Source organism: Prunus avium, chromosome 2 (assembly GCF_965620075.1).
Source record: "Prunus avium chromosome 2, drPruAviu1.hap1.1, whole genome shotgun sequence".
NCBI lineage: Eukaryota > Viridiplantae > Streptophyta > Magnoliopsida > Rosales > Rosaceae > Prunus > Prunus avium.
This window is the reverse complement of record NC_142285.1, coordinates 38,237,260-38,263,850: the sequence shown is the minus strand read 5'-3', so window position 1 is coordinate 38,263,850 and position 26,591 is coordinate 38,237,260. Positions and strand designations below refer to the sequence as shown.

Genomic DNA, 26,591 nt, shown 5'->3' with positions numbered 1-26,591 from the left:
AGAGACTATTAGAATGATATCTCAAGCTGTTGTTTTCATCTTGATCCAAAAATAAAAAAACGTGTTGTTTTCTGAAGTGAAACATCTCTAACTGACGCAGCACAAGCAACAAAGGTTTCAAACGAAAACCTTGAGTAACAAGAAATCTGGATTCCACCAGAAATTAAGAGGAATTCTCTTGGGATAATTTTGATTAAAATCTGAGATGATGAAAAACGTTCACCAAATCTGTCTAAATACACATCTCTCAACCCTTGAGCTGCTAGGGAGGTTGTTACATTAAAACTGAAAAACAGAATTTATTCCGAAAATTAACTACGAAACTTTGAATGCGGTTTTGGAAAGCCAAACGACCTCAGGATGCCAAAATCCGCCAAACGACCAGGAGTCAAAACCACAAAACCGCATTCAAAGTTTGACTCGTGGTGTTGTTCCCTTTCCGAAATGGTAATTTACGTCCTAATCGGAGCTCGGACGACAAATCTGCAAATTCCCGCTACGTCCTTTTTCTAGCTCAACTGCGATAAAATCCGCCATTTGTTCTACATCACTAACACATGAATTTCAATGCGTTCACAAAATGAACACCTGTGAATTTGTAAGCACATATTAGCACACAAAGTCATAATTCACAAAATATTAGATCAATTCAATATATGTAAATGGATACGTGACTTTAAGGAGAGATGGTGCTTGCACATAATTAAAATTCACTACATCTAGTTTCAAAGCTTTGTGTAATTATCCTTCCGATTAGGATCCTGTTTGAATTTAAAAATCAAAGCAATGAGTACTGATATGTTCATAATTTCACATGATTTTATATCCTTTTTATTTAGTTTTGTGAATTAATTTGGACTAAAGATGCCGATTTTTAGTTATTTTCTGGGTTTTCAGTTTATGAGTCACAAAATGTATAAATTCCCCAAATACTCCTCATAATAGAATTTGACATGATTCCAATTAGAGATGGAAGATAGCATCTTGAAGTTTGTCCATGAATATTTTCATAATTTTTGAACTAAGGTGCCCATTTTTAATTAAACAACTCAGCCTAAACTAGTTTCCGGAGAATATTGAGTCAGCAGGGGTATTTTGGCCATAACTCACTCATACGACACCGGATTGAGGCACAAGATATATGGCTGAAAAGAAGACATCTAGAGCTTTCCAAAGAGTGGTCGTATGCAATTTTTGAAGGTCAAGAAGGTGTTCAAATTGCATTCGCAAAGAGGATCATGTGCAGTTTCCTGGAAGTTTTAGGAAACTTAGTTTTAATTACATTTTCTAGTTAGGAACTGACTTGGAAATCAAGTCTTCGTGTAAGGCTACTTGTTTAGGCCCATTCTAACTAGGTTTTAGATTTTTTTTAGAGGGGAGGTCGGGGGGCTCAAAGGGGATATTCCTCGCTCTTCCTTGCTCCATTAGTTTGAAGTTTATTAGTTAGGGTGTCTAAAGTAATTTAGGATTTAAATTAGTTTATAATTCACAACAACTTGAGAAGTTATTCAGTACCTTGTACTTGCCTTGCCTATATTGTATCAACCTTGTGCGCTTGCAAGTTTATTTCTTGAATTTAACTATCTAATTTTTAGATAGTAAAATTATACATCAAATACTCAACAGAGTATGAACTTTGGAGCACAAATAGCCCATAACTATTGATTTAGATTGGTAAATTTGCATCAATACCACGTGGACTCGTATTGTGTCTTAATAATTTATTTCTTTTGGTAACTTATTACTCAAACTTTAATTTTTAAAGGTGAGAGACTCGTAAAGACTGACTTGTACTCAACTCCAATGAACTCGTATTGTGTCTTAATCTCAAAAAAAAAATTATGAACTTTTATGGAATTAGTCTTTGTTTACATTTTTTTGATGAACTCCTAGTTGCAAATAACCTAAAATTTTCTTGAAGTGGTTATCCTCAAACATATATTGCCTTCCGAATTTAAAGACCACACTCACGACGTCGCTAGCCATGAGAGCAAGGGCTTCAACATCACCTGTTGCCTCAGCGGACTCGGTTGCCAAGGGTAATTTTCAGGTGCTAGTGAACAATGTTAATTGTGCTAGTGACCAAACAAATCAAAGATCGGAGCATATATAATTTTCAGGTTGCTGACCTAAATAACTCTGAAAAAAAAAAATCATCGTATTATCTGGTTCCAAACAAACTTCTAGAATCTCATTTTAAAAACATTTTTATTTTACATTATCTGGGAAATTGGTTTAGCTCCTTTTCACACATGCCCAATTATTACATATGGAATTGGTTTATGGACCATTATTTTGTTGTAATTAGAGGAAAATCCCTCACTAATTTCCCTTTGAACATCTCAACATATACCTACTCAAACAAACCCAATGAGAGGCAATTGGCAGCAAGACTTGTGCCCACAGCAACCGTCATCATGTCATATTATAAACACAAATGAAAGACCAAGAAAACAGAGATTCTCTCAACATATATAATTTTCTTGTTGCTTATTGACTAACACCTTAAAAAATAATAATAAATATAAATCACGTGTAAACAAAAACCCAAATAGTTATGTATCTGTCAAGAGCCAATCAATATTTCTTTAATTCTAGTCTTTTTGTAGTATAAATTATTTATTCTCTCAAAGCAGAGCAAACTTAGCAACTCTTCCAAGAAGCGGAGCGGATATGCATCCAACAATCAGAAAAGGCATTACAAGATCTCAACTCTAGCATCATTTGATCAATCGTTCATTAACTGGAAATCCAAACAACTTACAAACAAACAAGCTTCAGACAAGGAAACTACCTATGTACGTACATAAGCAGGAATATAATACAAAGACAATTCATTAGTTGCACATAACACTAACGAATTTGACCACCAGGCTGAACCTTTGCCAAGTCCTCGGCCTTAAGAACCAGAACTTCAACTTCACCGATGGCCCAAAAACTAAAATGAGAGGTGGGCAATTCGGCAAGAACGCCGGTAGATTTACATTGTAGCCAATGTTCTACGAGGTCATCTCCACTGTGATTTGGACGTCCTCCTTCATTGAGGTAATGTTTCGAGCTCCCGTCTGTCACAGACACAACTCCGCTCATGATGAAGAACATCATTTCGATTGGTTTATCCTTTTGAATAATGTACGCATCTTCATACGTTCTGAGCTCAAGATACCCACATATTTTTTTCAAAAATTCCACATCCATAGTCTCAAGCCTTTCCACCTACAAATTAGAAATTTCATGATTAAAAATAATATATATAGAAAGGTCTTCTCTTAATCCAGAGGAACTTACATTCTTTAGGGTGGTCAACCAGTCCAGAGGCTGATCAGAATCTGTAGGGAGGGTGAAATCAGAGAGTACACTCTTCAAGTCGTCGGCTTTGAGAGCAAGTATTTCCACAGAACCACCATGGTAGGAGCATAGCGCAGAATCAGGTGACAAGGGTAGTTTGGTAGGAAAGGTCTGGTGTGATACCCAAGTTGTAACCCAATGCACAAGTTCTTCTCCATAGAAACTTCCCAATTCACAGGTTTTTTTAACGTTCACGTCCATAGCACTTACGCTTTTAATTAATACAACTCCTCGCACGACGAAGAACATCATATTAAGTGGTTTTTTCTCTTTAAGAATATACTGCTTGGCATTGAAGTTCATGGGCTTAAGACGCTTGGAGATTGCTTTCAACACTTGTTCGTCCATTTGTTGAAAGATTTCCACCTAAAATTAGATAGATTTGACATTGTCAGTTAAGAAAAATATAAAGCAAATCTTCTAAAAGTTAGTACTGGCTAGCTAGGATGATATATAATGGTTTTAATTGGTTTTGTCTTCTTCATATAAAGAAAATCTTCTAAAGGTTAGTACTGCAGATGGAGCAACTGGCATATTTGACATATTAATTTGACAAACATAAAGAGAACATTATATAACTCAAATAAGTAATATCATGGAAGGTGAGAATCAAATTATTCTTCTTTTATATGTCTTCTAAATTGAGAGGAGCTTACTTTCTTAAGTACAGTCACCATGTACAACTTCTTGAAATGCGACTTGGATTTAGAGCCAATGCTCTCCATGTCTGTGGCATAGAGAACAAGGGCTTGAACATCATCAAGGGCCTCAACAGACTCCTCGTTTATGGGTTTTGCATCACCAGAGGAGGTCCACGATGGCGCAACTAAAAGGTTCCCTCCATAAAAATCTCTTGCACCTAATGGCCGCATAGAATGAGTTGGATTTACAATCCTTACACATCCGTCCACAATGAAAAACATCTTTTCAAGTGTTTTATCCTTTTCAATAATGATTTTTCCACGAGTATACTTCTCGGGCTTAAGCTTCTCGGAGATTTCTCTCAAAACTCCTTCGTCCATGTCTTTAAGTAGTGGCACCTAGAAATATATACAATATTTGAGAAAAATAATCAGCAATTAAAAATAATCAGCAAATCTTCTAAAAGTAGTACTGGGTAGCTAGGATGATATATAATGGTTTTAATTGGATGTGTTTTCTTCATTAAGTTCTAAATACTTGCTTGATATATATATATATATATATATATATTTATAAGAAAATGCTAGGGAGACCAACTTGGGAGACCAACTCTCTAATAGAGCGTGGGACCCATTGTATTGGTGGGCTCCACCTCTATTAGAGAGTTGGTACACAAGTTGGTCTCCCTAGCATGATAGTACTGCAGATGGAGCAACTTACTTTCTTTAGCCAAGTCAACAGGAGATCTGAGGGAGAGGCGAAATTGCTGAAATGCTTCATGAACTTAGAGACTACACTCTTGGAACTAAAGCCCAAGGTCGCCATGTCTGTGGCAGAGAGAACAAGGGCTTGAACATCATCAATGGCCCGAACATACTCGTTTATGGGTTTTGCATCACCAGAAGAGGTCCACGATGGTGAAACTAGAAGTTCCTCTCCATAAAATTTTCCCGCGCCTAGATGTTCCGGTCGAGAACCATCTATCTTTTCAATGGTTACATGGCCGTCCACGATGAAAAGCATCATTTGAAGTGTTTCATCCTTGTTTATAATGATTTCTCCAGGATTATACTTCTTGGGCTTAAGCTTCTCGGAGATTTCTCTCAAAACTCCTTCGTCCATGTCTTTAAGTAGTGGCACCTGGTATTAGGTACAATATTATTTGAGAAAACTAACCAACAATTAAAAATCTAATATCTATCATTGAGAGGAGCTTACTTTCTTAAGTATAGTCACCATGCACAACTTCTTGAAATGATACTTGGATTTAGAGCCGATGCTCTCCATGTCTGTGGCATAGAGAACAAGGGCTTGAACATCATCAAGGGCCTCAATAGACTCATCGTTTATGGGTTTTGCATCACCAAAGGAGGTCCACAATGGCGCAACTGAAAGGTTCCCTCCATAAAAATCTCCTGCGCCTAGCTTCGGCCGAGAACCATCTGTCTTTTCAATGGTTACACGTCCGTCTAAGATGAAAAGCATCTTTTCAAGTGTTTTATCCTTTTCAATAATGATTTGTCCGCGAATATACTTCTCGGGCTTAAGCTTCTCGGAGACTTCTCTCAAAACTCCTTCGTCCATGTCTTTAAGTAGTGGCACCTAGAAATAGATATATTTAAAAAGTAATGCATATTTGTGTAAATGTAACTACGTACAGAATTCTAGAAAACTCAAGAACCTACAACTAGATGAGGGAATGTCGGCAACACACAAATAAATATGCAAAGAATATTCTAGATGAAGCCACACACTTGTGGCTTGAGAAAAGAGAACAAGTCGGTGGGACTAAAGCATGGCGGCAAGACTCAACTATAAATAGACATGCAATGTAATCTAGCAAAGTGGAAAGTGGAGTGAACCAATAAACTCCCAAACTAAATGGGGAGTAAACAAGCCAACTCCCAAACTAAGGGAGCCAAGAGCTACCCAAACAAAGCTATGTTGAGAGTTACCCAAACAAAGCTATGTTGAGGAGCCAATAAGCTCACCAAGCTAAGAGAGAAAAAGGGCCAATAAGCCTATATAAGCAAGGAAGGAAGCCAATAAGCCTAAATACTAAACACCTTCAAGTTGAAGAAGGCCAATTAGCCTAACCAGATCTACAACAAGCTATGTACTATCACTTTGTTTCAACTATTGTCCTAAAACCCTTCATCACATAAACCAACAATGGTACCATAGGAAAAGAGGTAAACCACGAATTGATCCTTTAGTAAACAACTTTGAAGTCGGAACAAAAGCACTGAAAACAAAGATTTGATTTTGTTGTAGATAGGAAAAAAAAAGATGAAATAATGGGGTTTGTTGTTGGGTTCGTGAAATTGCAGTGGAATATGCTAAACTTATTATATAGTTCCAATCATGGATGTATTTTTCCCAATCGATTTCCATGTTGGAGAAGAAAAGAGAGAAAAGAGATGAAGGTGAAGAGAAGGAGAACGTGAACTAGGTTTGGCAAGTGGGGACCTCTGTTTCTAATGGGTTTCTGGCTAAGCATGATTTTGGCACAGACAATCTCGCCACCAAAAGGGAGCTTGAGCTTGGGGTTTGGAATTGGGGTTTTCAAAGAGATTGGGATTGGATTTCGGAGATGGGGAATTTGGGGTTTTGGGTTTTGGTCTTGGGTTCTTGGGGTTTTTAGGGATGAATCTGGGCAGTGAAGGCGGTGGATGCAGATGTGGTGTCAAGACTCTTAAGGGGGTGGCATGGGGTTGATGGTTTTTTTTTTCTCCAGCCTTTTTAATTGAAGAATATTTTATTACGCTTAACTAATAAAAAAATAAAAATATGAGACTCATAAATGCCACATAGGCAATTAACGGTACATCTAACGCAAATCCTAATGGTTGAATAACATTTTACTAAATTTAAAAGACGGGGGTATGTAATTGTAAAAATTGAGTAAATAGGGACTAACATGTCTTAAGGGTGTAACCACATGGTACTAAACTGTCATTAACTCATATATTTATATGGTAGTAATGCAGATGGAGCAACTTACTTTCTTTAGCCAAATCAACACGATATCTGAGGGAGAGGCAAAATTGCTGAAATGTTTCATGAACTTAGAGACTACACTCTTGGAACTAAAGCCCAAGGTCGCCATGTCTGTGGCATAGAGAACAAAGGCTTGAACATCATCAATGGCCCGAACAGACTCGTGTATGGGTTTTGCATCACTGGAGGAGGTCGACGATGGCGAAACTAGAAGTTCCTCTCCATAAAATTTTCCTGCACCTAGATGTCCCGGCTGAGAACCATCTGTCTTTTCAATGGTTACATGTCCTTCCAGGATGAAAAGCATCATTTGAAGTGGTTCGTCCTTGTTTATAATGATTTCTCCAGGATTATACTTCTTGGGCTTAAGCTTCTCAGAGATTTCTCTCAAAACTCCTCCGTGCATGTCTTTAAGTAGTGGCACCTGATATTAGATACAACATTATTTGAGAAAACTAACCAACAATTAAAAATCTAATATCTATCATTGAGAGGAGCTTACTTTCTTAAGTATAGTCACCATGCACAACTTCTTGAAATGTGACTTGGATTTAGAGCCGATGCTCTCCATGTCTATGGCATAGAGAACAAGGGCTTGAACATCATCAATGGCCCGAACAGACTCGTTTATCGGTTTTGCATCACTGGAGGAGGTCGACGATGGCAAAACTAGAAGTTCCTCTCCATAAAATTTTCCTGCGTCTAGATGCTCCGGCCGAGAACCATCTGTCTTTTCAATGGTTACATGTCCATCCACGATAAAAAGCATCTTTTCAAGTGTTTTAGCCTTTTCAATAATGATTTGTCCACGAGTATACTTCTCGAGTTTAAGCTTCTCAGAGATTTCTCTCAAAACTCCTTCATGCATGTCTTTAAGTAGTGGCACCTAGTATTAGATACAATATTTTTTTAGAAAACTAACCAACAATTAAAAATCTAATATTTATCATTGAGAGGAGCTTACTTTCTGAAGTATAGTCACCATGCACAACTTCTTGAAATGCGACTTGGATTTAGAGCCGATGCTCTCCATGTCTGTGGCATAGAGAACAAGGGCTTGAACATCATCAATGGCCCGAATAGACTCGTTTATGGGTTTTGCATCACCGGAGGAGGTCGACGATGGCGAAACTAGAAGTTCCACCCCATAAAATTTTCCTGCATCTAGATGTTCCGGCCGAGAACCATCTGTCTTTTCAATGGTTACACGTCCTTCCACAATGAAAAGCATCATTTGAAGTGGTTCATCCTTGTTTATAATGATTTCTCCTGGAGTATAATTCTCGGGCTTAAGCTTGTCAGAGATTTCTCTCAAAACTCCTTTGTCCATATCTTTAAGTAGTGGCACCTGGTATTAGATTACATACATTTTGAGAAAAATAACCAGCAATTAAAAATCTAATATATATCATTGGATACGAATAATGGTGGTGAAAAATTAAATATGATGCGTTTGGATGAACCTACCTTCCTCAGCCTACTCAACGGGCTGCAACTGTTGATTAATTTGCGGGGAAGAATAGAGCTGATTTCCCTAAGCACATCAAAATCCGAGTTGCGAACAAGCTCTCCTTTTATCTCTTCCATGATCTTCGGCTTTCTACTAAGGGGGATGCCATGCTCAGATAACCATTTTTCTACTTTTTGGTCCTTTTCTTTAATCTTCTTGTCAAGTTTATCCTTGCGTCTCTGCTTCTCTAAGCTTCCAGTATCTAACTGCACATAGGTCTATTTCACAAAAACAAGGTTCAGTTCATTCATTCTAATTGTTATAGAGAATTATATATATATATATATATATATATAACAAAATGCAGAGAATTAATGGATTAATTCAGAAAAAAAGAGAGAGCATATAATGGTAAAACATTCAAAATACTAAAAATTGCCCTTAGTTAATGAATTTATTAAGCATTGAAACTTTTAATTAAATAAGGATAATATAGTACATTAACATTTTTTCATATTAAAAAATATATAATAAAAACCAAAATAAGAAAATGGAGTCCTATTTTCATGGAACACAACTTCTCTTTCTTTTCATTTTTTTTTTCGGTTGTATAAGGGAGTCCTTTTTTCGGTTGTAAAAAAATGGAGTCCTTTTTTCGGTTGTAAAAGGCACAAGTGTGTGATAAGGGACTAGCATGATAAGAGTTTCCCTCAATTGAAGCTTTCTGGCTCCCTAGAGAGAGAGAGAGAGAGAGAGAGAGAGAGAGGGGTACTCAAATGAGAGAAATACAAAAAATCAAATCAGGAGCTTTAAGCTTAAGGAGAACTTTTTATATACACCGCACCAACCTGCAAATTTCCAATGAGATATACAAAGAGTATCAAGCCGATTATAGATATAAATGCTACAAAGGTGATTTCCCATGTATAGAAACTCGGTTGGAGATTTGAAGCAAAAGAACTGCAAACATGAAATGGATCAGAATACATAATATATACAAATGTCAACTGTTCAATGTAAGTTAAAAATGGAGTTAAAAAACAGCATCAATGTATACGTTGGTTTCGCATGTACCTCAAATTTCGCAGGCCCCAACAAAAACTGTTCAAAAACTTCAGGGGATAGTCTGTTGACCACAATGCATCCGACTGAAGGACATTTAGGTATATACCAAAATCAAAGCGAGTTGTATTTGGTAGATTTATCGGGCATGAATCATTTAGAACAGTAATATTTATCAACGTTTGGTGATCATGACAATTAAATGTAGAAGTGCCACATCCATTTCCATTTCGACACGCATGTTCCCAGCAACTTATCATTCGTTGAGCAGCAAAAAAGTACCAAAAAGCTCCAAGCACCTAAAGAAAAACCAACAAGCTTGTTAGATTGAACTTTTGAAAAAATTTTAAATGACGCTAATAAGTTTTCATGAAAAGAAAATTTCATATTTCTTAAAAACAATTGATGCTATCAATTTTTGTCTCAAAAGATTGGTTCTCACACAAGTTATTAGAACTGTTATTGTGTTTGCAAGTATAATTTGATATGAAGTATGCACCTCCTGTTTTTGTTGTTGTCATGATGGTCCCACAAATAAAAATGTGAAAAATAAACGGTTTGGATGGAGAAGTAAAATTCAAAGTGGACCTTATAAGGTGTCCCTCAAATAAAGTGATATCATGAAAATACTAGTTCAACATTACTCAAGGATATTGTTTGCCTCCTTCCCTACAATGAGACATTACTTTCTCCATCAAATCATAGTTTCACACATATGCAAAATAATTTATCAAAAAGACAAACAAAACAAAAAATTCTTTTGCATACATGTCCGATTGTGATTGACAGGAAAGTAGGAGTTCCTACTTACAGAGAAATGAGACAAATATGATCCTTTTTTTCAAAAGAAAATGAACTTTTTAAAATTAAATAACTTATGATAAAAATGAAACTTACATGACTGGCCAAAATGTACAGGAAAAGATTGAGTAAACCTTTAAGCCATAATGGGACATGTCCTTTGAAAGGTTTTTTAGCTTTCTTGCATGATAGGTAAATGCGAAGAACTCGTGGTACATATTGCCCCATAACAAGAAAGTTCATAATACGCTTCCCGGAAGATCCTGAGACCCTCATATTCGGAAAGAAAAAGAGAATTGCCACCTGGACACATTGCAATGTTAATATTGACTATTAACAACATATCATGAGACAAAATATTAAATTAGGGTAATGCTAGAGACACTAAATTTGTGTATCAAGTGACATGGCAATCGAATCCCAAGTCACATCATGGCAATGCCATATCATCGCTTAATGATATGGATTTATTAATTAGTTCAAAAGACATAATGATTTTTTTAGGGGAAAAGTTGATATAGATTCAAATTTCCATTGAGGAGTTGGGTTTAATCCTCGAATTTGGTGACTTTGATCAAAGTTGTTTGACTTTTGTGCCACATATGATTACATTCCTTTTTTTAATATGTTCTGATGTAATATTTATTTATTTATTTATAAATCATTTTTTTGTTCCAATGTTGACCCTTATGACTTGAATAGGGTAATAATCATTTATGTCATAATAATTAGTCATTTTTTGTAGGTAACATACAATTTTATTTGTCTAGTTTTGTATCTGACTTATAGGTAGTCTTCCAATTTATGTTCCTAACTTATAGGTAACACGATTTGTCACTAAGTTTTTTACGTTGCTAATAATAACACTATTTTCCGGGATGTTAGGTGCATAATTTAGTGTGGGTGCTTGTTTGCTCGATTGGTATAATATGTGGGTCTTTACTTTTCATTGATTAAATTTTATTTTGTCCATATATTAGGAATATTATCAAGGAAATATTTCAAAATTTAAATTATGAAATTCAACTATAAGGAAATAATGCATTAAATTTAGATTTTCAATGTGTTTCCTTATTTAACTAAAAGGGTAAAATTGACACAACAAAAAAGTAATAAATGTATAAGGACCTACATCTAAAACAAAAAAACGTGTGGATTAAACCTATATTAAGATGTTGTCCTGTCCTAATTTCAAACATATCATTGATTTAGTTAGTAGTATCATAGAGTCATAGTCTAGTGATTGTTTTCAGCCACTATATCTGGAGCAAAATCTCTTATGCTTTTATAGTGAAATTAATATATATAAATACTCCTATACGGATGTTCGGATGATAATATTGTGTGGATGTCATGTATTTCTAATGTCCATTCCAACATTCCTTATGTTTACAATGGAATACGCACATACATCCAGATGAGAGAATAACTATATATATAGTATTGCATGCAAACGAAAACAGTGAGATTTATGACCAAAAGAAAAAATAAAAACAGTGAGATTGGAAAAGCAATTAACTACTCGATCTAGAGTCTAGATCAAAGCGAAGGCTTTTGTTCGTACCTGTGGAAGAGGAAGAATAGCTAAAATGTCAACTATGATGGACGACTCCCATATCTCCTTTCCTATACGTGGTTTTGGAACTTCGTTGCTTACTTCAGGTAATAAATCTCGAAAGCCTTTGATGAGTGACTCCATTAACTTGGAGGAGGATTTTTCGGGAAGAAATTGCTTGATCGAAGGTGAATAATTTTCAAATCTACAAACGTGCAGAATAATTCTGCCTACATAAAATAGGTCAGTGAACAATCGCGAGACGAGAGCAATAATCTTTATGGTGTTGTCCAACCTCAGACACTTCAAATCTTGGTTGAGGAGAGGAATGTAGAGGAACAAAGGATCCAGGAGTACGCCAAACACACATGATGTTATAAATATTTTAGTCAACCGTGCTGCAAGTTTTGATTTATTCTCATCTTCATCTCTCGTGGCAGAATTTTCCGTTGTCTGGTTTGAATTTGGATAATATGTTCTGCTGGCCAAGATCCAAAGAACATAAAATTACGCATAGAAGATAGAATTAAAGATTTGACCCTGGTTATACTATTATTAATATTATTGCAACGCAATTACTTTAGCTGTCCTCAAAACAACAAAAGGTTAAACTGTTCTGTGTCTGTAACCGCTGCGGTGACTTTACATTATTTTTATAAAAAGACGATAGAATTTTATTAAATCAGTAAGAATATAATTAAAAACATTTATTTTTCTAAGAAAGGAAAAAATTTGAATTTGGTGCATGCATATGAAACTTGTACATATACTTAGAAACTAACCTTGCAACGCTCTCTTTCGAGTTGTCTGCAACTGAATAAGTTGCTACAGCTTTCTCTAAATCACCGGGAGCCATGCAAAACTCAAACCTCTATTTTTTGGTATTTTTTTCTTTTTCCAGAAACTGAGTCTGATCTTGCTAGTGAAATTTCAAATAACGGAGACCTTTTAAATCTCAAATTTTCTACAACTGAAGTCAAGTTTATGAGAATGGTAGATATATATATATGGAGATGCTGTTTGGTTTCTGTGGGCTCATTTCTGCCAGTTTTGAATCCCTCTGCAGCACAGCAGCCGCGGCGCCACAGTCATTCCTCCTTTCACGTGGGCCTCTTTTGGCTTTTAGTGGGCTCCAACAAAAAACATTCTACTCTTCCTCCAAGTGCAGTGAATCAGAGGCTGCTGACTGTGAACAATAATTAAAGATTAAAGATTCTGAACTTTCTTTTTCTACAGTCGTCTGAAAATAATAATAATTAACCTCACGTGTAACATGCAAAATTATCTCTTCAATATATTATTTAACCATTGAGCCCAACCTACCTAACTGGGGAGGAAGGACAAACACAACGACAAAGACATAGACGTTTTAAAATCATATCAGTAGACAAGTCAAAATCACCTACCTAATTGGGGAGGAAGGACAAACACAACGAAAATGAAGATGAAGATGAAGATGGCGACTCGCAATTTTAAAAAACTATTTTACGTCAAATTGATGCAAATCATCATCATCATAACAGTATCTGAATTACGTCAAGACAAAGTCATATTAGATAATTCAATATATGTAAATGGATCTATACGTCACTTCCAGTAGATTCAATGCATTTATCCTTTCGATTAGGATCCTGTTTAAATTTAAAAATTAAAGCGATGAGTGCTAGCAGAGTATGATTTTATATATTTAAAAAATCATAAAAATGGTAATATAAAAAAAAAAAAAATTGAACAGGAGAGGTCTAGTACTATTTTTGTAAACAAAAAAAGTTGCAGAAATTTATTTCATCAATTAAAAACAAAAAAAAATGTCCTAACTTAACCCACAAAAAATTGTTGCTAACGATCCAACTAATCACATACCTCACGTCCATCCTCATAGGGGCTAGCTTGAGCATTATCTTGCTGAGTCTAAAGTAGATAAACAAATTCTATGTAAAACCATTATAAAAGAACAGCTGGTAGTTCCATGGCACTCGCCGCTAGTCCGAGAAAGTTACAAATTTACTAGGACCAGTTACTTCACATTTTGATGTTGCTTGGCTTCATCCACAACGTATTTCAGACCGGAGACTTGCTCAATGTTGTGGTCATTCTTTTGGAATTTTTCATTCTCTTTTATTCCAGTCATCCTACTTGCAAATATGCAGTTGCGCCTCCGTCAGTGTTCGTTGGGTTGTTCGTTGTATGAAAACTTCTCTACGTTTGATTAGGGTTGAATATGGTGAATATGGTGTACTTAATAAAATTATATTTGTTTCACAATTCAATATATCTTTTTTGGTCATTTTATATTAGGATAAATTAGTAATTCAATAAGTTGTTTGGTAGTAGGGTGTACTTAGTTAATTTTACGGTTCATTTAGCAGCACTCTAAATAAGAGGGAATTAGCAGCAAGACTTGTGCCCGCAGCAACCCATATGAATTATAAACACATATGAAAGACCGAGAAATCATATAATATAATTGACTAACACCTTAAGAATAATAAATCACGTGTAACACCCAGCATTAGTTTCGCTATTCAATATGCTACTTGTTCCATGTTCATCCGTCGTGGCAGATTTTTCCACGGTGGACTGAATTTGAATCAGGATTACTGGATTAAACACAAACATACGTCAATTTGCGCCCATTAGATAGAAGAAACAATTAAGGACCCATTGTATCATTGTAAAGATTTTTCGTCACAAGCATGTAAAAATTTACCACTACAGTTTGTCTCACAAGTCGTGGTGCGTTTGATACAACATTTTTTTTAAAAGGGAAAAGAAGAAAAGAAAATGGTGATAAAGTCAAAGAAACTAACCTTAACACACCAACAAAAAACTAAAGCTAACCTTTTAACCTTCTCTTTCGAGTTCTCTTCTGTAAGTGAAGTTGCTTCCTCTTTCTCTTCCGTGACCTCCATGATTAAAGCTACCTCGGACTTAGCCCTCAAACCCTTTTTTTTTTTGAAATTTTTTATAAAAACTGACATTTAAAAATTAAAAATTAAAAAAACTCTAAAAACACCACAAATGAAAGCTATAAAAATATTGGGAAAACATAGCTATAAAATTAAAAAATTTAAAAAATATTCCGAGCATATATAATTTTTGCTGGCTGCTAATTGACTAACACCTAATTACAAATGACTTCGAAAAAATAATAATAAACCTCATGTGTAACATGCAAATTGCTATTTGGTTATGACTTACATATCTGCGATTACGATTGCATTTGACAATTCAAACAAACTTCTAGACGTCCATATCTTGAGAACAATTTTACAAAATTAATTTGGAAATTTGTTTAGCTCCATTTACACATGCAATTTACTATGTATATATAGTCAAGAAAAAAAACAGAAAGGAATCACTATTTGGTTTACAAATCAATATTATGTTATGATTAGGGGAAAACTCCTCAGTAATAGGAGATCTAAACACAATTTCCGTTTGGAGATCTCTACATGATTGCGTAGACCTTGAAATGATTTGCATTTTATAGAGTCAAGGAGTACCGCCGCCAACTTATAAGGCTATCTTTTCAGGTAAACAAAATACAGCAACTTGGTTCAACTTATCAAGCTAGCAAATGTATCATTCTTGCTTTCATTGAAACTTGAAACTGAACCCTAAGCCCCCTACTTCTCCACACTCGCATTATCGTACTATTCGAATAGGTTTTGGTCAAGAACTTGACAATAAACTGTAAAATGTAATTTTGCATATATATATACATGTTCAAGTTCCCAATAGTAATGCCAGGTTGAGGAATGACCATAATTTTCCCAATCCCAGGGCAAGTTCTTACACCGGAGTTGACTAATTGACTAAAAATTACAGCGAATTCAAGAAAAAGTAGTTAATAAAATTTGATTAAAGTTCAGAATTGCAATTGCATTTGGCAATTAATTCAATGCGACTTGCAGACTTCGGTTTCTTAGGAGAAAGGTTTTACTACGAATTCGACGAGGCTGAACGCTTGCCAAGTCCTTGGCCATAAGAACCAGAACTTCAACTTCACCGATGGCCCGAAAACTTAAAGCAGAGATGGGCAACTCCTTAGGAAAAGCGGTATCTTTAGATCGCACCCAATAATCTATAAGGTCATCTCCACTAGTACTGTGATTTGAATGTTCTACTTCATTGCGGTATTCTGTCCAGTACTCGTTTGTCACCGCCACAACTCCCCTCACGATGAAGAACATCTTTTCCACTAACTCATTCAATCCAATAATGTACTCATCTTGATACTTTTCTGCCCTAAGATGCTCACTTATTTCTTTCAACACTTGCTCATCCATATGCTTAAGCCTTTCCACCTAGATTAATTAGATACCATATTATTTGTTTAAGCAAAGAAGAGAGAATTAAGTATAAACATATATATTTATATATATATAGGAACTTACATTCTTTAGCATAGTCAACAGATCCCGAGTCAAAGGCTCCGATGGAGGGAGGGTGATCTGAGTCTCCCTTGTGAACAACTTGGACTTGAAATCAGAGACTACACTCTTCAAGTCGTCGGCTGTGAGAGCAAGGATTTTAACAGGACGGGAGCCGCGTAACACAGAACCAGTTGCCAAAGGTAGTTTGGCGGGAAAGGAGCTATGTGATGCCCAAGTTGTAACCCAATGTACCAGTTCTTCTCCATAGAAACCTCCCATTTCACGGATTTCTGACCCTTCGATGATGCTATCGCTTTCGATGGATACAACTCCCCGCACCACAAAGAACATCATTTCAAGTGGTTCCTTCTCTCGAATAATATAGGTGTTGACAGTACTGTAGGCCCTGGGCTTAAGAAGCTTGGAGATTGCTTCCAACACTTGTTTGTCCATTTTTTGAAAATTTTTCACCTAGAGTTAGATAGATATAATATTGTTAATTACTAAGAAAAGTATTTATAAAGCAAATCTAAGTACGTATAGCTGTGAGGATGAAAATGGTTTTAAAGCAAATCCAAAAATATTGTTACTTGATATATAGAGTAGAGATGGAGAGCAACTTACTTTCTTTAGCCTAGTCAACCGGACAGAAGTCAAAAGATCTAACTCAGAGGCGATCTTGCTGAAGTGTGGCACGAAGTTATCGTTAGAGGCAAAATTCTTCAAGACTTCTGGTTTAAGATAGAGGATTTCAGCATCGTTTGAGACTACTGTAGCCGTACAGGTGGACAAGGGTAGCATCTCAGGAAAACACTTATCCAGTGCCCACTCAACAAGTTCTTCTCCGAAAAAATTTCCTGCACGATCCTTCTCATTATTTTTTATCACCTCTCCCCTCGTGACAAAGAACATCATACTAAGCGGTCGGTTCTCTTGAATAATATCGACATCACGTCGATAGAGATCAGGTAGAAGAAGCGCAGACATTTCTTTCAATACTTGTTTATTCATAGTTTGAAGCTTTGGCACCTAGGGTTGGATGCATTAATTTAACAAACTTAATGAGAAAATTATATAAAATCAAATAAGTAACATCATCATTGTATAGATATGTTGCAAGGGGTTTGTATAGCTCATGTATGTACGCATGCACCCGAGGTCCTAGGTTCGATTTTCTCCTTCTTCAATATCACTTGTACAAAAAAAAATTAATTGTATAGATATGTATTCCAGAGAGAGAGGAACTTACTTGTTGTAGCATAGCCACCTTGTCACACGTCAAAAGCTCCCACTCAGAATCCGTTAGATGACTCATCTCCAACTTGTCGAACTCTGACCTGAATCTAGTGCCTATACTGGCCATGTCGCTGGCCGAGAGAACAAGGGCTTCAACATAACTGGCCCAAACAGACTCGGTTGCTATGGGTCTTGTCCCCTCATGGAAGGACGTCCATGAGGGCCAAACTAGGAGTTTCTCTCCGTATACATCTCCCGCATGTCTTCGCAACTCAGTAGAACATTCTTTCTTTTTAATGGTTACGCGTCCGTCCACGATGAAAAGCATCATTTCAAGTGGTTCACCCTCTCCAATAATGGTTTCATTAGTAAACTTCATGGGATTAAGATGCTTGGCGATTTCTATCAAAACTTGTTCGTTCATCTTTCGAAGTAATGGCACCTAGGTTTAGATAAAATATTTTAAGAATGGAACCAGCAATTAAAAATCTAATAATAACCTCGTATCATATATATGGGAGCTTATCCAATAAGAATTTGTGTTAAGAACTAGTTCATCTTAGACTTCTTAGTAAATTAATTTTTTTTATATGTACCATACATTCAATCTAATAACTGAAATTAGAAGTTATTAACTATAACGTTGTGAAAAATTAACTATAACTATACTAAAGCGATGAGTTTGCATGAACCCTACCTTCTTCAGCCTACTCAACGGCATGCAACTTTTGATGTAGTTTTGAAGTTTCAAGGGAAGAATAGAGAAGATTTCTTTTTTTACATCAATAGCGGAGTTTTCTTCAAGCTCTTGTCGTGCCCTTGCCATGACCTCCGACTTTTTACGCAGGGGGATGCCATTTTCAGATAACCATTTTTCTACATCTGGGCCTACTTTTTCTGTCAACTTCTGTTCAAGTTTCATCTTGCGTCTGTGCGACTCTAATCTTTCAGTATCTAACAGCACATAGGTCTATTTCACAACAAGAAGGTTCAGTTCATTAATTCTAATTTATTATATATATGCATATTTCCAGAGATACAGAAAAAGCCGGCCAACATATATACAAAGATGCGTACTCAAATGAGAAAAGAAAAAAAAAATCATGAGGAGATTTAAGCTTAAAGAAAACTTTTTATATAAAGATTCACCGCACCAACCTGCAAATTCCCAATGAGAATTACGAATAGTAGCAAGCCGATTACAGATATAAAAGTCACAAAGAGGATTTCCCATGTATTGGTACTCGGCTGGAGATTTGAAGCAAGAGAACTGCAAAAATGAAAATAGATTACAACACATTAAAAAAAATTGTATTTTTAGTTACATTTGTAATTATAACTCATCCTGCAAGATCAAAGAGTGTCCTATGTACAAACCTCAAATTCCGCAGGCCCCAACTAAAACTATTCAAAAACTTCAGGGGATAGTTTGTTGACCACAATATACCCGATTGAAGAACATTTAGATATATACCAAAATCAAATAGATCTGTATTTGATGGATTAATCGGACATAAATCATTTAGAACCGTAATATTTCTCGACGTATGGTGATCATTACAGTCAAAAGAAGTAGGGTCACATCCATTTTCGTATCGACATGCATGTTGCCAGCAACTTGTCATTCTTTGAATAGCAAAAAAGTACCAAAAAGCCCCAAGTACCTAAAGAAACCAACAAGCTAGTTAGATTATATTGAACTTTTAAGAAAATTTTAAACAAACGCTAATAAGTTCTCATAAAAAGAAAATTTAATATGTTATTAAATGATTAATGTTGACAAATTTTGGGAGGATTTGCCTCCTAATATTAGTTCTAGCAGAAGGGTTTGCCTCCCAAGATTAGTTCTCACATAAGTTAAATTATTAGGAACGTCATTGTATTTGCAAGTGTAATTTAATATGAAGTATGCACCATGTTTGTATGTATGTATATACATGTTTTTTATTCACATGAGGTTGAGTACTATGAACCTAAACTTTTATCAAGAAATAAGATATCAAATAATGCTAGTCCAGCAGATGTGAGTTAGGCCAATTGGCCAGGACATTGAGTCCACCCCCTTCAAGTTCGAATCTTCATCTCCGTAAATTAGATTAATTAGAATAATTAGACTATCACTTATATCAAATATAAAAAAAAAACAATGCTTGTTCAACATTAATTTAAAGTAGATTAACTTTTCAAAATTAAAATTATGATGAAATTGAAACTTACATGACTAGCAAGGATGTACAAAAAAAAATTGAGTACACCTTTGACCCATAATGCAATCTGTCCTTTGAAAGGTTTTTTAGATTTCTTGCATGATAGGTAGATGCGAAGAACTCGTGGTACATATTGCACCATAACAAGAAAGTTCATGACCTTCTTGAAAGATCTTGAGGCCCTCATTTTTGAAAAGAAAATGAGAATTACTACCTGGCCAGAACACACATTGCAATGTTAATATCAACTGTTAACATATCATGAGACAAACTATTGAATTAATTTATATTTGCCTGTGTCCTGTATGACATTTCATATATTGGGCTGCAGTATATCACATTTCAATTATTCAGTACCATAAATGGTCCTAATTTCTAATAACTTTATAGTGAAATTAATATATACATATCTTAGCACACCGCCATTGCATGCAGACAAAAACAGTGAGATTGGAAAAGATATTAACTACTCGATCTAGAGTCTAGATCAAAGCAAAGGCTTTTGTTCATACCTGTGGAAGAGGAAGAATAGCTAAAATGTCAACTATGATGGACGACTTCCATATCTCTTTAGTTATACTTGGTTTTGGAACTTCGTTGCTTACTTCAGGTAATAACTCACGAAAGCTTTTGATGAGTGATGTTATTAACTTGGAGGAGCAACTTTCGGGAAGAAATCGCTTGATCAAAGGTGAACAATTTTCAAATCTACAAACTCGAAAAATAATATTGGCTATATAAAATAGATCTGTGACCGATCGTAAGACGAGAGCTGTAATCTTTAAGTTGTTGTCCAACTTCAGACACTTGATATCGTCGTTGAGGATAGGAATGTAGAGGAACAAAGGATCCAGTAAAACGGCAAACACACATGATGTTATAAATATGTAATTCCACTTTAGACATGATTTTTGTATATCTTCCGGGGCAGGATTTTCCGTTATCGTGTTTGAATTCGGATCATCTACTGCACTGATGGGCAAGAGACACAAAGAACATAAAATTATGCCTAACAAATAGAAGAAAACATTTAAGGAACCCAAAGTAACAAAATCCTTATCAAGAGAGACAGAAGAACTTTGATAATGTAAAAAATTCTCCTATGCGGACGTCCGGAGATTATTACCTTGTGGACGCTATGTATTTTCTATTACCCCTCCATGATATATATTAAAGATGATTAAATATTTGGCTGTGCAACACAGCCATATATGCAGATATGCAGGTCCTATTGTTTGATAGAACATTTATTTAAGAATGGAAAAATCAAAATGGTGCATGTACTTAAAGTTGTGGAAACTAACCTTGCAACGTTCTCTTCACCGGTAGCCGCCATGCAGAACTCAAACTCCCTTTTTCTTTTCTTTTCTTTTTTTCTCTTTTGTGGTTGTTTTGCAGAAGCTGAATCTTGCTAGCTAGAAGTCTGGAGTTTGCAAATGATGGAGCAAATCCCTTTTGAAACCAAATTTTGAGATCTCAAATTTTCTACAACTGAAGTCAAGTTATATGCATTAATCCACAATTAATAGAATTGACTTCAAATAAATACTTATCTTGCAGTAGTTCACATTTATCAAGTTGAAATAAAGTAATATTTCATTCTGCTAACTTGTTTGAATTCATAGATCAAGGTGTTAGTTGTCATAAATTCAAAAAAAAAAAATATTTTCCGTACTCTGCTTGGCAAGAAAGAAAAAAATTAAGTCCCCATATCCTTTTTTTGGTTGAGGTGCCAAGTCTTTTTTTCTTAATAGTTTACTTCTTTCTCACCAACAGAAGCAAATTTAGAGCAACTCCTTCCTACTAGTGTAGCCAATGAGAGGCGACTTCATTGTAAAATATAATTGTGGCTAAGTTGATGACCCAAAATAATTGTGGCTAAACCACAGGTGTAACATGCAAATTGTTATTTAATTAAAACTTCATAGTTGTTAATAGCGTTTTGACGATCCAGATTCCAGACAATCCAAACAAACTTCTAGACTCTCATTTTAAAAACAATTTTATTACATTCTGGGATATTGGTTTTAGCTCCATTCACACATGACAATTAAATACTTACGGATTTGGTTTACGGACCATTATTTTGTTGTGTGATTAGGGGAAAATCCCTCGCTAATCGCGGTTTCAATATCTCAACATGATATCATGACCTTGAAATGACTTGCATTTTATAGGTCAACGAGTACCCCCCAAACTTACAAAATACAAACAAAATATACAGCAACTTGGCTCATTTTCATCTACTGCGCCACTACAAGAAAAAAGTCATTTCACAACGCGCAATGTGCGTTGTGAAAACATATTGACAACATGCGGCGCACGTTGTTGAAGCCGATGTCGTTAAAAGGTGTAGGGCTTTCGACAACACGCGTTGAACGTCGTCGTTTATTTTGGCGCTCGTTGTGAACAACATTAACCACAACACGCGCACGTTGTAGGAGCGATTGACAACAACGTGCCGAGCATGTCGTCTTATAATATTATGACAACATGTCTGTGCTCGTTGTTGTTTATGTTTTGACAACAAGCAATGCGCGTTGTTATATCAAATATATATGTTTTTTTTAAAATAATTATCAAAATTACCTGATAAAAGTATAATTTATCTATAAATAGAAGCTCTATGATAAAAGCGATATAACACAACACACATACTCTGTACGTTGTTAAAAGCCTAATTTCACAACGCAAACTTACGCACGTTGTTAATAATGTGTTGTGGTAGAGTATTTTTCTTGTAGTGGCTGCTATATCAAATTAGCAAATGCATCATTCTTGCTTTCATTGAAACTTGAAACTGAACCCTAAGCCCCTACTTCTCCACACTCGCATTATTGTACACGTCGAAGAAAAGCAAATAAATTCAATAAAAACAATGTTGAATAGGTTTTGGTCAAGAACTTGATAATAAACTGTAAAATGTAATTTTGCATATATACATGTTCAAGTTCCCAACGGTAATGCCAGGTTGAGGAATGACCATAATTTTCCCAGGGCAAGTTCTTACACCTGAATTTTGTAGAGAAATAACTAGGGTTTAGAGAAGAATAAGAAGTAGAATAGAAAGAACACCCCACGATGAGTATTCTGGTTGTATTGGATTTCTTTTATATGCTATACAGTTGACTTTGTACATGAGTATAAACAGAGTAAATTATACAAACGGTAAAACATAAAATAGGCAGTTCCAAGATTATAGGGATTGATTGAGATAATGAAGCAATCACACTTGAATGGCTACAGACTGCCGTGACTTGTGGGGAGTGCCTTGCATATTCATTGGCTGATGGGTAGGATGCTCTTCACGCTCCCTCAAGCGAAAGGGAACAAAGTGGAGGTTGAGCTTGGTAGCAAGTTGAGTAAACCGTTCGCGAGACAAGCTTTTGGTGAAGAGATCGGCAAGTTGAGAAGCAGAGGGAACATAGTGCGTCTGAAGAACACCTTGGGAAATTAACTCGCGAACAAAATGATAGTCGATTTCAATATGGCGGGTACGAGCATGGAAGACAGGATTCGCTGCCATGTGGAGAGCAGATATGTTGTCGACGAAGATACATGGAGGCGAACGTAGAGGAATACCCAACTCACGAAACAAGTAGCCAAACCAACGAAGCTCAGCTGCAGTGGTAGCAAGTGCGCGATACTCGGCTTCAGAGCTTGAGCGGGATACGGTAGATTGTTTCTTAGCGGTCCAAGTGAGGAGATTAGGACCAAGGAAAACACATGCCCCTGTAGTAGAGCGGCGGTCATCAATGGAGCCGGCCCAATCAGAGTCGGAGAAGGCTCGCAAAGTGAGGTCAGCAGAAGCACGAAAGAGAAGGCCATGCTCAAGAGTGCCCTTAATGTAGCGATAGATCCTTTTAACAGCTTGGAGGTGAGTGGAACATGGATGATGCATGAATTGGCACACTTGATTCACGGCAAAAGCGATATCGGGACGAGATAGAGTGAGGTACTGGAGGCCCCCAACCATGCTACGATACAGTGTGGGGTCAGAGATCGGATCACCATCATTTGCAGAGAGTCTGGTGGAGGAGAGCAGTGGTGTGGGACTTGGTTTACATGCTGCCATATTAAATTTGGTGAGAAGGTCAGATGCATAGCGAGCTTGAGAGATTGATAGAGAGCCATTGGTGCGACAAACTTCCATGCCAAGAAAAAAATTGAGCTCGCCCAGCCTGCGACTATCAAAGGTTGAACATAAATCATCAATGAATTTGTTAACTGCAGGAAGAGTACTACCTGTTACAATTAAGTCATCAACATACACAAGGACATAAAGAGTATGAGAGGTTGTATGACGAATAAAAAGTGAAGCATCAGATTGACTATGGAAGAATCCTTGATGAATTAAAAAAGAATGAAGTCGATGAAACCATGCACGGGGGGCCTGTTTAAGGCCATAGAGTGCCTTGTGGAGTTTGCAGACATATTTGGAGCGAAGAGGGTCAGCAAAACCTAGGGGCTGCTTCATATAAACCTCCTCCTGTAAGATGCCATTCAGAAAGGCATTACGAACATCAAGTTGTTGCAAGGGCCAATTCCTGGAAAGAGCAATAGTTAAGATAGTGCGAATAGTAGCTGGCTTGACAACAGGACTAAATGTTTCATCATAGTCAAGGCCCTCCATTTGATTAAAGCCCTTGGCAACTAAGCGTGCCTTGTGTCTTTCAATAGTGCCATCGGCTTTTCGCTTGACTTTGAAAACCCATTTACAGCCCACGACGTTCATGGTTGGTGTAGGAGGAACGAGGGACCAAGTTTGGTTCTTCATAAGGGCTGTATATTCTTCGTGCATCGCTGCCTGCCAGTGAGGGAATTTAGAGGCTTGAGTATAACTTGTAGGCTCAATTGAGAGAGGATCCGTAAGAGTTGCAGTTAAGGCATGGGGAAGAGGATGGCGTGTGGAGTTGTAGACAAGATTATGAAGGCTGCGGAACCCACGTGGTGGTGGTGTAGTGGCTGGAGTTGTCGGAGATGACTCGATTTCTATTGAAGGAGGGGAAGTGCTTGCAGATTGATGAAGAGGATGGTCGGATGGAGATGAAGACAGAGTAGAGAGCGGAAGAGGTGTTGCTGGTGGTGAGAGCTGGTTGTCCGTAGCAAGGTTAGAAGGAGGTGGAGTAGTTGGGGGAGCTGGAGATAAAGGAACATGAGGAGGCTCCAATAACGTGGGTGCAAGAGGTATTGACCTGGAATCATGAGAGGACTTGGATAGAATATTAGTGTAAGAAAAATCAGATTCATCAAAAGTAACATTCCTTGAAATATACACTCGCCTAGAGATTGGTTCAAAGCACTTGTACCCCTTGTAGTGATTGTCATACCCGAGAAAAATACACTTAATAGACTTGGAGGAAAGTTTATGCTTGTTGTATGGCACTAAGTGTGGAAAACATGTACAACCAAAAGACTTGAGAAACCGGTAGTTAGGTGGGCGTTGGAACAACTTCTCATAGGGTGAAACTTGACCAAGTTGTGTAGTTGGTAACCTGTTGATAAGAAAGACAGCAGTGGAAAAAGCTTCGAGCCAAAAACTCGAAGGTAAGTGTGATTGGGACAACAGGCAAAGTCCCATTTCAACAATATGTCTATGCTTACGCTCAACAATTCCATTTTGTTCTGGTGTGTAAGGGCATGAAATGTGATGTGTGATGCCGTGTTCATGAAGAAAATTAAGGAATAAACGATTAGTGAATTCCCCACCACCATCAATTTGTATGGTTTTAATAGAATGGTTGTGTTGTTTTTCCACCAATCTTTTAAAGAAGACAAACGTTGTAAGCACATCGGATTTCTTTGCTAAAGGATAAAACCACACAAATCGAGTGTATTCATCAACAATAGATAAATAATAACGATAACCAAAATTTGAGGAGACTGGGGCTGGTCCCCATAAATCTAGATGAAGTACTGCAAGGGGTTCATGAGCATAAAAAGTACGATTGGAAAAGGGAAGTCTACATGATTTTCCCAAAGGGCAAATATGACAAGCCTTATGAGAATCAACCTTACCACTAACAGGCAAGTGAAATTTATTAAGTAAAATACGAAAAACATCATGAGACGGATGGCCAAGTCTTGTATGCCAAATATCTTGGGTAGTCCTTTCACCATAAAAGACTAGCTTCCCTGAGATTGTAGGATTTGCTTGAATATGGTACAAGTCGCCAGAGCTACTGCCAGTGAGTAATGTCCTCCCCGTCATATTGTCCTTTACATGAAAACCATTAGCATGCATCTCAAAATAGCAATTATTATCCTTAGAAAAACGGTGTATAGACAATAGATTCTTTCGGATAGCGGGAACACATAGAACATTAGTAAGTTTCAAAGGACCAATATTAGTTTGACCAATATGACTTATTGAGAGACGAGTGCCATTACCTACAATAATGGAATCATTACCTGTATATGGCTTCACAAAGGGGAGTTGAGAAGGACTGGACACCATATGATGGGTTGCCCCGGAGTCAACACACCAACTTGTGTTAGTAGGAACAGATGGTGAAGGGATATTGGAGGTGTTGGACTCTGCCATGTAGGCGTAATTACCACGATCATGACATACACGTGAAGTGTGGCCTTGCCGGTTGCACATCTGACAGGTTTCTTGAAACTGAAAAGGAGGTTGATATGGTGGTGTTGGGAGCAGTGGTGGACGTCCATCATGTGAAGGCATTGATGATCTAGTATCTGTTAGAAATTGAGGACGACGGTGATCACGACTATTTTGCCAGCCGTTGTCGCGAGTGAAGGTCCCGCCATTATGGTAGTTGGAATTCCAGTTAGGAGAACGACCTGAATTTCTTCCATTATGCCAACCGCGACCTCGACCTCGTCCTCTTCCAAAGTTTTGAGACCGGGTTTGAGAATGGGTGTGGTGAGTGGTGCCTTGGGCTCGGTTC

General features: G+C 36.7%; 2 protein-coding genes across 3 annotated transcripts; both read right to left on the bottom strand.

Annotated features, from left to right (window-relative positions):
- Window positions 1-2,586: 2,586 nt before the first annotated feature.
- Window positions 2,587-12,843, bottom strand: LOC110761094 (uncharacterized). Of its 2 annotated transcripts, none has more exons than XM_088248280.1 (14): window positions 12,641-12,843; window positions 11,868-12,339; window positions 10,400-10,606; window positions 9,515-9,801; window positions 9,289-9,400; window positions 8,458-8,718; window positions 7,955-8,338; window positions 7,493-7,876; window positions 6,995-7,414; window positions 5,209-5,592; window positions 4,711-5,130; window positions 4,005-4,388; window positions 3,289-3,714; window positions 2,587-3,216 (listed from the first exon to the last, which is right to left on the bottom strand). In XM_088248280.1, exons 1-14 carry the CDS (start codon window positions 12,712-12,714, stop codon window positions 2,854-2,856), a joined length of 4,578 nt encoding a protein of 1,525 aa, XP_088104406.1. In that variant the 5' UTR covers window positions 12,715-12,843; the 3' UTR covers window positions 2,587-2,853. The 2 variants fall into 2 exon arrangements, with proteins under 2 accessions (XP_088104406.1, XP_088104407.1); XM_088248281.1 differs by having other exon boundaries at window positions 11,868-12,336.
- A 2,763-nt stretch (window positions 12,844-15,606) lies between these two features.
- LOC110761089 (putative cyclic nucleotide-gated ion channel 13) lies at window positions 15,607-21,016 on the bottom strand. The gene is made up of 12 exons (XM_088248691.1): window positions 20,985-21,016; window positions 20,397-20,652; window positions 20,303-20,307; window positions 20,193-20,259; window positions 19,691-19,894; window positions 18,851-19,137; window positions 18,632-18,743; window positions 18,171-18,443; window positions 17,487-17,915; window positions 16,862-17,266; window positions 16,259-16,708; window positions 15,607-16,168 (listed from the first exon to the last, which is right to left on the bottom strand). Exons 1-12 carry the CDS (start codon window positions 21,014-21,016, stop codon window positions 15,755-15,757), a joined length of 2,934 nt encoding a protein of 977 aa, XP_088104817.1. The 3' UTR covers window positions 15,607-15,754.
- Window positions 21,017-26,591: the final 5,575 nt, after the last annotated feature.

Coding starts and splice junctions, on each gene's coding strand:
- LOC110761094 (XM_088248280.1), bottom strand. CDS start 12,714: ATGGCTCCCGGTGATTTAGAGAAAGCTGTAGCAACTTATTCAGTTGCA. Junction 7,415..7,492: donor TGGTGACTATACTTAAGAAA/GTAAGCTCCTCT, acceptor ATCTAATATCAG/GTGCCACTACTTAAAGACAT. Junction 4,389..4,710: donor TGTTGACTTGGCTAAAGAAA/GTAAGTTGCTCC, acceptor ATATATTTCTAG/GTGCCACTACTTAAAGACAT.
- LOC110761089 (XM_088248691.1), bottom strand. CDS start 21,016: ATGGCGGCTACCGGTGAAGAGAACGTTGCAAG. Junction 19,138..19,690: donor TGTACATCCTTGCTAGTCAT/GTAAGTTTCAAT, acceptor TGGTTTCTTTAG/GTACTTGGGGCTTTTTGGTA. Junction 18,444..18,631: donor TTCTCATTGGGAATTTGCAG/GTTGGTGCGGTG, acceptor GTTGTGAAATAG/ACCTATGTGCTGTTAGATAC.